Below are 12899 nucleotides of genomic sequence, written 5' to 3'. Positions count from 1 at the left end.
GTGTGTGTGTGTGTGTGTGTGTGTGTGTGTGTGTGTGTGTGTGTGTGTGTGTGTTATAGTGTTTTTTTATTATTATTATTATTATTATTATTTTATTGATTTCTATTTTTTTGTTCTTTAATTTGTTTTTGTATTGGAACATCTCTTCTGTCTGCTGTAATAATATATGAAAACATCTGAATAGCCCTAGATGCCACCATGATAGTCTTGTGTTTGCGAATGTAAATAAAGTTTCATATTTTTGAATCTGAAACTATCGTAAAGCAGTCGTTTGTTTGTCGTGCGAATGCCGGTTGCCATAACGACAGCCAAGATGGCGGCGATGGCGACTGGAGACGAGCATGCTTCCTCTGAAGTTTTGAGAGGACTCGCCCGACATTTAAATTGTCTGAACGAAGACAACAAGGCGACAAGAAAAAGAGCTCTGGAGGCGATCAAGAAGGAGACGGTTGATAAAGGACTGTCCAGCAGCGCCTTACAGGAAGTCTTTTCTTCCCTCATCAAGCCTCTCCTTAAATGCCTGTCAGACCCAATGGAAAGATGCAGAGAAACTACTATAGCGGTTTTGACAGAGTTTATCCGATGTGTCCCGAAGCCGGAGGAATCGCTGCCTTATCTCATGCCCTGCTTGGCTCAGCGATTTGGGGAGAAGGAGATCCTGGAACCGGCGGAGGAACTTCGCCTGTCGGCCATGGAAATGCTAACTCTAATAGTGGAAGTGTGCGGGAAGAATTTAGCACCCTATCTGAGCGAAGTGATCAACATACTGCAGAGAACCATCGTAGACCCTTTCCCCGATGTTAAACGTGAAAGCTGCAAGTGCACCGTGAACTTTGCGAAGTGTGTGCCAGGTTGGTGAATGGGTTTTGTTGTGGCTGTGGAGAAAGCTGGTTACCATGGTTTCGAAGCACGCAGACATGTTTGGGGCCCAACAGCTCTCTTTCCTGTACTGCGCAGGTGCCTCCGCACTTATATTAAATGGCAAGAGTGACGTTTTTGTGCTGGGCAACTAGAGCAGTCAGTAGTTGCTTGTTTTGCCTGAACAGATCCCGTAGGCACACTGACGTGTTTCACATCGTCAAATGAATGTTAATATTAGACAAAGAATACCCGAGTAAATGCACAATGCTGTTTGTAAATGATGGTTTCATTTATTAAGGGGAAAACAATTTAAACTTACCTGGCCCTGTGAGAAAAAGAATTGCTTGCTTCTGGTTAAATCATTAATTGGCTGTGATTAAGCTCAATTTTCTACCTAAATTACTTATTTTTCTTAGTAAATGAAATTATCATTTTAAAATGCACTTTCTATTTATTCAGGTTACCTTTGTCTGATATTAAAATTTGTTTGATGATCTGAAACATCCAAGTTTGACAAGTATCCAAAAAAGAGGAAATAAATCTGGATTAGTGCAAATACTTCTCACAGCACTGTACTTGGTCTGATAATGTATCATAAGTTGTGTATTATATCACTGCATGATCCAGCTTTCAGTTAGACAATTGAATGGACTGCAATCCTTTTCCCTTCTCTCTCTTCAGAGCACTTTCACATGCAAGCCGAGTGTCTCATTAAGCCCCTCATGTTGACAATTGCTCATCAGCACACTCGGGTACGGGTTTCTGTCGTCGAAGCCACTGGGGCGGTCATTCAGCATGGAAGTGGGAAAAAAGTGGATGACGTGCTCTCTCACCTGGCGCAGAGACTGTTTGACGACTCCCCTCAGGTTCAGTTTTTTGGAGGGAAAAACTTCCAGGAATAACATGACCATGGATTAACATTTTTGTCCTAAAACTCAAAACCATTTTGTCTATGTTTAGAAGATCCTGAATTTTGCCCCCCTATCATTCTCTCTTTGGATCCAGGTGAGAAAAGCTGTGACTGCAGTCGTCGGTGATTGGCTGTTGCACTTCAGAGACAGATATTCTTATTTTCACAAACTCATCCCTCTCCTGCTCAGCACCATCAATGATGAGATCCCAGAAATAAGGTTAAAGTCCACAGTTTTATTCTGTAGTGTAATTTCCTGTTTAGAAACTACATGACACAATTTCTTTACACAAACACAGTGGCTTTTAATTCAAACATGATGCTGAAGTGCATGTTTTCAACTTTAATTCAAGGCTTTTTAGGGGGTTAAGAATTGCAGTCATTTTTATACACATTCTCCTATTTCCAATTTGATAAATTAACAAATTTTATATTTGTTTGTAATACTTGAGTGAAAATCTTTTGGGGTCACTGACTGTACACACCAAATGGACACACCAAATGCTTTGTGTCTTCCCTTGAGATATATTGTCAGACCTTTACTACAGCTATGTTCAGTTGCTGCTTGTTTGTGGGTCTCTGCATTCGTTTCTGTATTTAATAACTGAAAAAGCATGCTCTGTTGGGTTGAGATCAGGTGACCTGACTTGGTCATTGAAGAACATCCCATTTCTTTGTAGTGAGAAACTCTTAGGTTGCTTTGCAGTTTGCTTTGTTTCATCATCCATTCGCACTGCAAAGCGTTGTCTGATCAGTCTCTGAGCAGAGAGCTCTGTACACTGTAAAATACACTCTGCTACTTCTATCAGCAGTCACATGATCACTAAACACTAGTAGTCATACATGCCCATTCCACAACACTACCTCCACTTTGTTTGACAGATTATGTGGTGTGCTTTGAATTATGTTTCTCTCCTCCTCCATACTTATCTCTTCCCATCATTCCAGTAAAAGTTAATCTGGGTTTCATGTGTCCAAATTATTATTTTCTCAGAACTGTGCGGGCCTGTTTAGATGGTTTTTTTGGAAAGGCTAATGTGGGCTTCATGCTCTTGGAACCTTAACAAGGATAGACCTTTCTCCTCAAGAGGGTTTTTGTGTTAGATGTTTTCTTAGCCAGTGAAAGAATTCTGCCATGGTGCGCTTTAGTTGACTTCTATGGCCTTTCAGCTGAACAATGTCAGTGTCATTTCTGAAGTGTTTGCCAGCTTGCTGATAATGTTTATTTTGGTTTTTCAGCCTAATGAAGAACCCCCTTCACTTGCACAAACATCGTTTGTTCCTCATATTTAGAGTTCTAGTGTACAGCTGCCAAATGCAGGTTCAAGTGTGTATAAAAATGGCTGTAATTGGTTATGCAGTACTGTTTTTACACTCTTTCATTTACATATTTCATTTACATATAAACTGTCTGACTGTGGCTATATGATCCACTGGACCTAGATGTATATGAAATATAGTGCAAACAACAATGACCATACTATTATTTCTCATCTTTCCGTTTCCTCTTTCAGACTTCTAGCCGTTGATCTGTGGAAGCAGGTAGGCGCACAGTGGGAGAAGGAGAATGAAGATGACATCAAGGACAAAATGGACTTCCTTCTCACTCCACCTCCACATTACTCATCAGAAGGTCTGAAGGTGTTGTTTCTTCCCTATGCTACAATTTTTAAGGAGTGTGGTCATCCAGTTGGGTATTTTGGTAAATAATGTAAAGAGTTCAAGCTAGAGTGAATGGTGAACTTTGACATTGACATTTTTCTCCATCTCAGTAGTTCTAAAAGCTGTTGTTGTTTGTGATCAAGGGATCTTAGTAAATAAGACAAGAATAAGCTGTGGAGTGGGTGGCATCGGTGTAATGCATCAACCTCGACTCCGCGTAGGTGGTGAGACAAGGGATTAGAAAGCTTTCTGTATATGGCGTTTTACTTTCTTGTCTAGACTCAAAGTTCTTAAAGCAGCTGCATGTCAGCGTAAAGCTAAATGTAATAGCTGCACCCTACTCCACTAAATCTTGTCTCTTTATTACAGCTGTTCATAGTTATAATGTACAGTAAGAAGAAATGATGCAGTCTATGACAGCTTTGTTGTCAAGGCAGGTACTGGCTTGGAAAGATTAGTGTTTGCCTCGGGCCTGGTAGCAATATGAACCTGAAACATGGCCACAATAGTTGGCCTGCAGTTTGCCTAGAGGGCCAGGACAAATATGTGCACAGCTCGGTTGCACAAGTCTGCATTTTTAAAAAGAAGATCCTGTACACTGCTCCACATGGGACAGTATGAATGAATACTGGTTCTGCCTGGCGACAGGAAAGGAAGAGCACGTTTCTCTCTGTCCTTCTTTCCATTTTTGTCTTGTGATCATAAATCTGCCGGGCCTCCCAGTGTGAAGAGGTCACTGTCAAACAGTGAGAGACAACCAGAAAGGGCCTTGTTTGGTCTTGTCCTGTTGTGTTTCTCTGATTTATCTCTGGCTTCCTTTAGTCCTCCCTTCCTCTCTCATTAGTGTGCCTATAGGAGAAGGGCAATAAGGTGGCAGGTTAGTGAAAAGAAAGACAAGCAAAAGTGAAATGTAGAAGGCTATATGGAAAAGTGTTAACTCTTGCTCTGACAAGCCCCTTTTGGCGGAATCTCAGTCATAAAAAGTGGTTTTGGGGGGTTTTCTAGAGAATGTGGAGCCCACTCAGCACACTTTTGAAAATATGTGAATTAGTGGCATTTCTTGTGCTGTAAATGCTCTTTTTAAGGATTCATATAGTTCATAACAATGTGCGTAACAAAATGATTTCACACGTAGACTACACATAAATTAATTAAGCATATGCAATGTACTCTGAACAGAAAATATTTTGGATTATGGGTCTTGATATCTATATTAGTGTGATATTTGAGATACTTTTGATCACAACCTAGCATCCTGGAGAGTGTTCAGTAAATTTGTAAAGCAAATCTCTCTCTATTATCTGCTATTTTCTGTTGGAACTCTCCATCTTAATGCTAAGTGAATGAGACGGAAAACATGAGTTTTTCCAAAGAAAATACAGATTACAAACAGTGGCAGAGTATGCTTAGGCGAATTTTTCAATTTCTCTTGCAGTGGAGCGTCCAGGGTTAGGCTGCAGAGAGCTGGTTGTGAGAAATCTGGGGAAGCTGGTACCGGCTATCACACACGATGTGACCGATTGGCTGGTGCCAACGCGGGTTAAGACCTCTCAGCTTCTCTCAGTGCTGCTGCTCCACGCCGAGGACCATTGCATCCAGCACCTGCCGGCCCTATTGGCGACCCTCTATCGGGCCTGCACAGATAGCGAGAGGGACGTAGTCAACAATGTGAGTAACCAGAGAAGTAGAGCACATTATACATCACTTTTTAAAAGATTTTTTTCTTTGATTGTTTTAAATGTGGAATTCAGTAAATTTCACATCTGCACATACTGTAAAATAGCACTGTTTCTTCTGAGTCAGCAGTTATTCTTCATGTCAGTCTAAACATGCTTCTATATTTAAACTAGGCCAATCAGGGCTCAAGGACTTGGGATGCACCTGTTTGCATATGAGGATTATGCTGATCTTTGATCTGTGGAAAACTCATCATCCTCGACACTCCCTCAGGTCTCTGCTCTTGACTCTCTTCCTCTCTGTTTCCACCTTCAGTGTCTGGCAGCTGCTAAACTGATAGGGACCTTTGTCCCTCCACCTGTTTTCCTCAAACTGCTGCTGGATCACGTGGCCAGCCCACACTCTTCCTCCCACCCTTGGGCCCCCCTCATGGTCCTGGCTGCCGTGCTCGGAGGATGCTCCAGGCCCCTCCTTAAACCACACATCCAGCAGGTCGCCAACGCTCTGGCCCAGCCCGATGTGTGCCAGGGATATCAACAGGTCAGCAGAGGGAAGCTCGGGTTTCGTTGTGGTTGGCCTGTTTTGAACTTATTTACCTGAGTATGAGTGTTCTTCCAGTAATGCCATGTACCTCCTGCTCGCCCACTACAAACACATTCTCTTACTGTTTTTTAGCTGATTTCCAGTATGAAGTTTACTGGTAAGGGAGGGACACGTTGAAAAAGTTAAAACATTAAAATCACACTTGTTTTGATGACAGCTTACCTTCCCTCACAGGAAGCCATGTTTTGATTTTCCCCATCCCAGCTAGTCTGTGTGCACCAGCTGTTTCTCTTAAAGTCATGTTAGATGATCTTGGCAGTGTCATAAAGGGTCATTTTCTGCTTTCTCTGTGTACCTTAGCGCTCTTATTATTGGCAGTGACTTTGCAGCAATCATCTACTGTATATATTTCTGGTGTAATTTGTCCGTTATGGAAATAAGTTTGATGATAAGGTGAAAGTCTTCAAGGCTTTTCAATAGCTCTACTGTATGGGGTGAGTTCAGGAGGTTCACTGTGGAGGAATTCTCCAAAATGCCAAGTCTGTTAAGGTGACACTCAGGGCCACATGGTGTTTTTCAAATCTAGCATTGCACTTTGATGGCACCGCCTCTGCTCAATCGCAGCTATGAACTGTGACTGAAATACATTTGGGCTTTCTTTGTAAATAATAGGAAAATTCCTATCGTGTGCGGAGCAGACATTTCCATGCCTCTTTTCCTCTAGCGCCAAATATGTTTCCCTAGAAATATGGTATCTAAGCAGATTCTTACTCTGGATGGCATTACCTTGGCCTCCAGTAATGCTGTGAGGAACCTTGGAGTCATTTTTGACCAGGACATGTCCTTCAATGCACATATTAAACAAATATGTAAGACTGCGTTCTTCCATTTGTGCAACATCTCTAAAATTAGAAATATCCTGTCTCAGAGTGACGCTGAAAAACTAGTTCATGCATTTATTACTTCCAGGCTGGACTACTGTAATTCATTATTATCAGGATGTCCAAAAAACTCACTGAAAAGCCTTCAGCTAATCCAAAACGCTGCAGCAAGAGTACTGACAGGGACTAGAAAGAGAGAGCATATTTCTCCTGTTTTGGCTTCCCTTCATTGGCTTCCTGTTAAATCCAGAATTGAATTCAAAATCCTGCTCCTCACATACAAGGTCTTAAATAATCAAGCCCCATCTTATCTTAATGACCTTGTAGTACCATATCACCCTATTAGAGCACTTCGCTTTCGCTCTGCAGGCCTACTTGTTGTTCCCAGAGTATTTAAAAGTAGAATGGGAGGGAGAGCCTTCAGTTTTCAGGCCCCTCTTCTATGGAACCAGCTTCCAGTTTGGATTCGGGAGACAGACACTATCTCTACTTTTAAGATTAGGCTTAAAACTTTCCTTTTTGCTAAAGCATATAGTTAGGGCTGGACCAGGTGATCCTGAATCCTCCCTTAGTTATGCTGCAATAGACATAGGCTGCCGGGGGATTCCCATGATGCATTGAGTTTTTCCTTTCCAGTCACCTTTCTCACTCACTATGTATTAACAGACCTCTCTGCATTAAATCATATCTGTTATTAACCTCTGTCTCTCTTCCACAGCATGTCTTTTATCCTGTCTTCCTTCTCTCACCCCAACCGGTCGCAGCAGATGGCCGCCCCTCCCTGAGCCTGGTTCTGCCGGAGGTTTCTTCCTGTTAAAAGGGAGTTTTTCCTTCCCACTGTTGCCAAAGTGCTTGCTCATAGGGGGTCATATGATTGTTGGGTTTTTTTCTCTGTATCTATGAAGCGCCTTGAGGCGACTTATGTTGTGATTTGGCGCTATATAAATAAAATTGAATTGAATTGAATTGAATTCACAATAACAGTTGTCTGCCAGATAACCGCACGACGGGCCTACCTATATGGACCTACATGACCCCATCCCTTCTCATAGTGCCCTGCAAGAATTTCCTTCTTGAGATAATAATAACAAAAAATCACTAATTCATGTGACCCCAGGATGACTGCTGTGACCCCTCTGAGCAGGCAAGGCAACGCAAAGGCTTTGGTTTTTTGTTTTTGTTTTTTTAATAGCCAGGCGAGCTCCTAGCGCCAGACTGCAGTTCAGCCATGCCATTCAAGGAATCCCTGAAATTTCAAAGCCTGACTGGTCAAGGCTGGTGATAAATGAATACGGAAACTGACCTCCTTCTGTCCTCCCTCGTTGCTGTCTGGTGGGGTCAACCAGAAAAAGAATTAACCGGATGGGACAGTCACATGCTGTCGCACAGATGCAGGGAGACCTCTGCTTCCTCTCTGTCTGTCTCTCCATCTATCTTACTCTGTCAGTCTCCTCCTCTGTTTCTGAGGGCAAAGCACAGAGCACTGCTCAGGGGAGGTGGCAGAGACAAAGCACCTGCAACATTCTTTGACAACAGACAGAGTTCATAGCATGGAGACGGGCCAGATCTCCGTGTAGCTGTAAATAACACCAACGGAGACAGGACCACCTGCGTTCAGGATGGCGGTGATCTCTCTGCGCTAAAATGCCAAATACCTTTTAGATTGACCTGCTTTTGATTATTATTGGATAAAAGTTTGTTCAGCTGCAGGCACAATGGCAGCATAGAAAGCAAGGCACACTCAGAACCTTATTTTATTCTTAATTTTTTATAAATATAGACATTTAAAGGACTTAAAAATATAAGTGCAGTCTTCAGAGAGTTATGTGGCACCTGAACAAGAGGCAGAGAAAAAGGAGAAGGTGAAGTCTGACTTGAACACAATGAAGCCTGTTAAGAAATTAAATATAAATAAACTTCAAAGTGAGCGTAGGCAGACTTGAAGGCCCTGTAAGGAGCTGATATATGATGCTTCTGCACGACATAACCTCACAGGCTCTTTCAGCTGTGTTTTCTTTTCTTTATTTTGAGAAAGGGGGGGTGGGACGACTCACAAAAATAAATGACAGATGCTTCGTGGAAAAACAAAAAAACTTTTGGTTATAAATTGAAGATGATTTCAGGAGCTTGAGCGGACATGAAAGAGTGTGGTTAAAGAAGCCACCGTGTTCAGATGTGAAATTTATGTTTTCTTATGACTCCCACATGGCCGCAGTGGATCATATCATACACACCTTTCACAGCTGTGGTGTCCCTGTGTTTTAGGCTGCCATGGTGATAGAGACATCAGCACGTCTGCAGGGCTGGTGTGGATTGGTAAAGATAGTTAGAGCTGGAAGAGCTCTGTGAGTTTCACAGCCAGGATTTAGAAGAAAGGTCTTTTCATCTTGTCTGCACACGGAGAAGCTTCGCAATGTCGCAACATCAACTATTCTGCTGAACAAGCAAGCGTACTTTCATACATTAGCGAGTCTCCTGTGTGCATGCACCTTGCCATCAGCGACAGCTGGGTACCGCTCACTGCTCAACTGAAGGGCAGACAAAGAGTGCAAAAAAGGCATAAGAGCAACTTTCAGCTCACTGCAAAGGGTCGATATTGCATCTACTCCCAGTGTTTGTTTTTCTGTTTCCATAGCAATGTCGGTAGCTGTTGGTGGAGTGGGTTGGGGGGGGGTTCCCCATTGGATAGAAATTCCAGGTCCTAGTATAGCTTCTTAAAGAGGAGTATCGTAAGTGATGCATCCAGCGGTGGACAGATGCACGTACGCGTGGTGATGAGGGCCCCTGGAACGTGCCCAGACCAATAAAACCAGGTGTATCTCGACCTGCTCCAGGTGTCCACCTAGTCATTACACCGCACCACTTTTTCCGCTCCCTCACTCTCGGCCAGCCCTAATCGTTGTTTTCTGCGAATGTTTAATATGCAGCATCTGAATGTGTGTGCCGCGTTATTTCCAGTACTGCTTCCCTGGTGCCCCTGCTGTGTGTATGTCCCAGTGAAAAGCTCAGTCATAAGAAGGGATCCCCCACCCTGGTCAATGACATGAGAAATGCATTCAAAGACCGGTGTATGGTGCAGCAGGCAAGTTGTGTTTAAGTGTTTGTTCTAGTCTATTTTTGCATTGCTATATGACTTTGCTGTAACCCCTGATTGCTTGGAAATTAATCCCAAGATTCAAATTTGGGAAAAGAGAGTGCACCACCTAGTGCTAGTCAGCCAACTACCACCAAAACCATTTCAAAACCCAACCGGTCTTCCTGCAGACCAAAGCAAACACCTGGAGGGCATTCTTCCTCTTAACAACTCATACAAAATCACACACTCTCAATCACACTTACACCTTCCACCCCTCACTCTCCTTCTAACTCTACCCCCTTGACACCCTAATGACAGGCTGTGTGAAAACAAGGGGAAAAAAGGGCCACGGTCCCAGTGATGGCATGGAAATTAGTCTGACCTGCAGGTCTTTGTCTAAACATGAGCTCACCACAACACTGCCTGACAAGTGTCAGCAATCGCACACACACTTGTGTGTTTTCAGATGAGGGGAAAAACGTTCTCACTCTGTGTTACTGTGTATCTTGTTCATCTGTTATTACTGGTAGGAAACATGAGACAAGCGGCCATTTAGTTGTTCCAGAATGATGTCACCAGGTTAAAAAAGCGGGATTGCTTCTTAGAATTCACAAAGAAAAGACAGTCTTAATAATAATGCATTCCTACCACGCCTCTCACAGGTTATGTACTTGGAGCAGTTGCTGGCGTGTGTGGATGTGCTGCTGCATCAGTGTGAGTCAGACTGCAGCTCAGGGAGCCTGCAGCTGCTCCAAGTGCTCATCGCTGTCCAGAGCTTCTCCACTGAGCCACAGCTGAGCGAAAAGGTGAGAAAACATCCACATCATGAAGTCACAGATCCAGATCCATCCTTCCTGCAGCTCTCGTCTATATTTTGCTCTGAAATTACACAATTTTCCCCTTCACTTGTTGTTTTTTCCCCTTTAATTTTTTTTTACTAGAAAGGTAAGCAGGTTTTATGACACGAGAGCTATTCGAGGAATGTAAGCATTTACATGGGCTCAAACTGTATAATTACCCACTTAGCCACGGGAGCTGAAATTGCACCTTTGGAGTGGAACTTTAAATCCAGTCTTTGTGGAAGGGAGGCGGGGGAAAGGTGGAGAATGAAAGAAACGGACAGAAATAGGGGTGGAGAGGGATGAGTTGTGTTGCACTTGTGACACAGGTTTGTGTCAGAAGTGAAGCCCCGTTTAGTTCCATAAAGCCTTCTCAGGTGAAAAAAAGCCATCTCATATCCTGGTAATAAATTACCTCTCATCTTGTGGTCAGGCTCCACATGCCAAGCACAAACAGGACCAGTGACAAGTGAAGCCAGTGGCATCTGAGGTCAACATGTCATCTAACTTCTTGTCGCCAATCGTAGGGTAATGATAGGGAGAGGAGCGGGAAGGAACTGGCACAGATGCTCACCAGACACCACATGGGCCACCAGTGTGACTGTGTGTTTATGTCTGTCTGCATCAGTGTGTATGTTCACACAGGGAGCAGTGAGTAGAGAAGAGATGGGAAGGAATGGATTAAGAAAGAGAGGAATGGTGAGAATGGCCTTGGGCATTCCCGGACCCAGAGGAAAAGAAGAACTTGTTTTCCCAGAAAAGGGGCATGTCTTTCCCATCAGCGGACAGCTCAGGGTTGTCTGGCTCTCTTCTGAAAGAGACGATTTGTGACTCAAACAATGTATCTGTCCCCGTCCATCCCTAAGGGACTACAACGGGAATTATTAAGTGCCCCATAGGTCTGTTTCCCTGCCATAAGAACTCAGCTAAGTATTTACTATCCCTTTTTTCTTTCATTCTTTCCCTTTCCTCTGAGCTCAGCTTTATTGATGTGTGTGTGCATGTACTGGCGGTTCCTGTGCCTTTGTGACATCCTGTGTATCTATGTTTTAGTTTCTGAGTGGTTGTCTGTGTGAGACCCTGTCATGTCTGCTCTGTTATTCTTCCCATGGCTTCACACGATGCTTTTGTGTCTCATCCGAATTCCTGAAATTATTGGAAACCAGTAGCTGTTCAGCTGAAATAATTCTCTTATCACTTTGTCTCATCTTTGTTAAGCTTTACTCCCGCTCAGAGTTCTGCTTTTTTTGTTTGTTTGTTGTTTGATTTTTGATTTTTTTTTATAGACACTTCATGATTTCAAGTAAACCTTGCAGTCTAAACTTATGTTGACTTAATTTTGCTCCACCTACCCCCTCTCTTCTTCAGGCGTTGGAGAGTGTGCAGTTCTTGTGTAAGGTGCAGGGCTTGGACTCGGTGATGGAGCTCTATAGACAACATATGGGCCAGCTGCTGGACTGGCTGTCTGCCTCTGTCAACACCTGGTCCAGTTACTCCCCAGAGAGACTTCAGCTGCATATCGTAGTCATACAATCAGGTGAGAGCTGAAGCTTGTATGTGTGCAAGATGTAGCCACTTTATACTGCAGGTGCTGAAGTCTTTGCATGTATAGACTCTACAGTGGTAAAAGTGGAGGAAAAAAAATATGCAGTAAGGTTTTTAAGACATGGGTACTTCGAATTGCCACATGAAGAAAATCACTACATCCATCAGTTTGAGCAGGTTCACGTCCACCTCATGTGGTAGTAATTTTTCAGCTTGTTCGGACATGATATGCTACATCATATTTTAAGAATAAGGTTATTTGTCCCTCACATGTAGTCCATATTGAAGGCAGCACATACGCTTTACTGCACAAATAGTTGGGATAGCTTTGGGTTTTTGGGGAGTTTGGTTTGTATTGTTGTCTTTGTCCTGCATGCACCGAAGCAGGAGGAATCATGAAAGCACATCCTACCACCTCTCATTGGTTCTTGCTGATGTTTGCTCATGGTCCCAACTCCTCCTGAGAGAAGCTGGAGAGGTTCTAATCTCAGCAGTCAGAGCTGATGTCAGTGCTGTCGGCACAATCCATGTCGATAGTCGAATGTTAAGGATAAAAAAATTATGCTAGTTAATACCTGACAGTTCCCAAGGCAGCGCATACTGTGTCACTGTCTAAGATCAATCCCTGTGAGTGACTGTCCACACAGGAGAGAATTTGGCTTCCTGACTTTTGTACATCTCTGTCTTCCCTTCTGTTTGTAAAGCAGTTAGTGTGTGTATGTGGATGACACAGAGGGTTAAAAGCTGTGACCCTCGGTTTGGTTCTGAGACTTCTCTTTGCGCCCCTTTATCCTATAAAACCCTCTATCATCACCACCTCCCTGCACCACGCTTTTATCTCCATCTCTTTCTCCATCTCACTACTCCCTTTCTAATTGACTGGGCAGCTGGGTCCCCCCCCCCCT

General features: G+C 43.3%; 1 protein-coding gene across 1 annotated transcript in view; it reads left to right on the top strand.

Annotated features, from left to right (window-relative positions):
- The first annotated feature begins 286 nt into the window (after positions 1-286).
- The window catches only part of dnaaf5 (dynein axonemal assembly factor 5), a 29616-nt gene continuing 17003 nt past the window's right edge, over positions 287-12899 (top strand). The window contains exons 1-8 of the mRNA XM_005744375.1: positions 287-851; positions 1543-1727; positions 1867-1991; positions 3286-3404; positions 4869-5101; positions 5426-5650; positions 10273-10416; positions 11818-11986. Coding sequence (XP_005744432.1) covers positions 287-851; positions 1543-1727; positions 1867-1991; positions 3286-3404; positions 4869-5101; positions 5426-5650; positions 10273-10416; positions 11818-11986 — 1765 coding nt within the window. The remainder of the gene's footprint in view (positions 852-1542; positions 1728-1866; positions 1992-3285; positions 3405-4868; positions 5102-5425; positions 5651-10272; positions 10417-11817; positions 11987-12899) is intronic.

This window comes from Pundamilia nyererei, unplaced genomic scaffold, assembly GCF_000239375.1.
Source record: "Pundamilia nyererei isolate P.nyererei 1_Seehausen unplaced genomic scaffold, PunNye1.0 scaffold00142, whole genome shotgun sequence".
In the NCBI taxonomy this organism is placed as follows: domain Eukaryota; kingdom Metazoa; phylum Chordata; class Actinopteri; order Cichliformes; family Cichlidae; genus Pundamilia; species Pundamilia nyererei.
The sequence above is the reverse complement of the archived record's forward strand: the minus strand, read 5'-3'. Positions and strand labels throughout refer to the sequence as shown.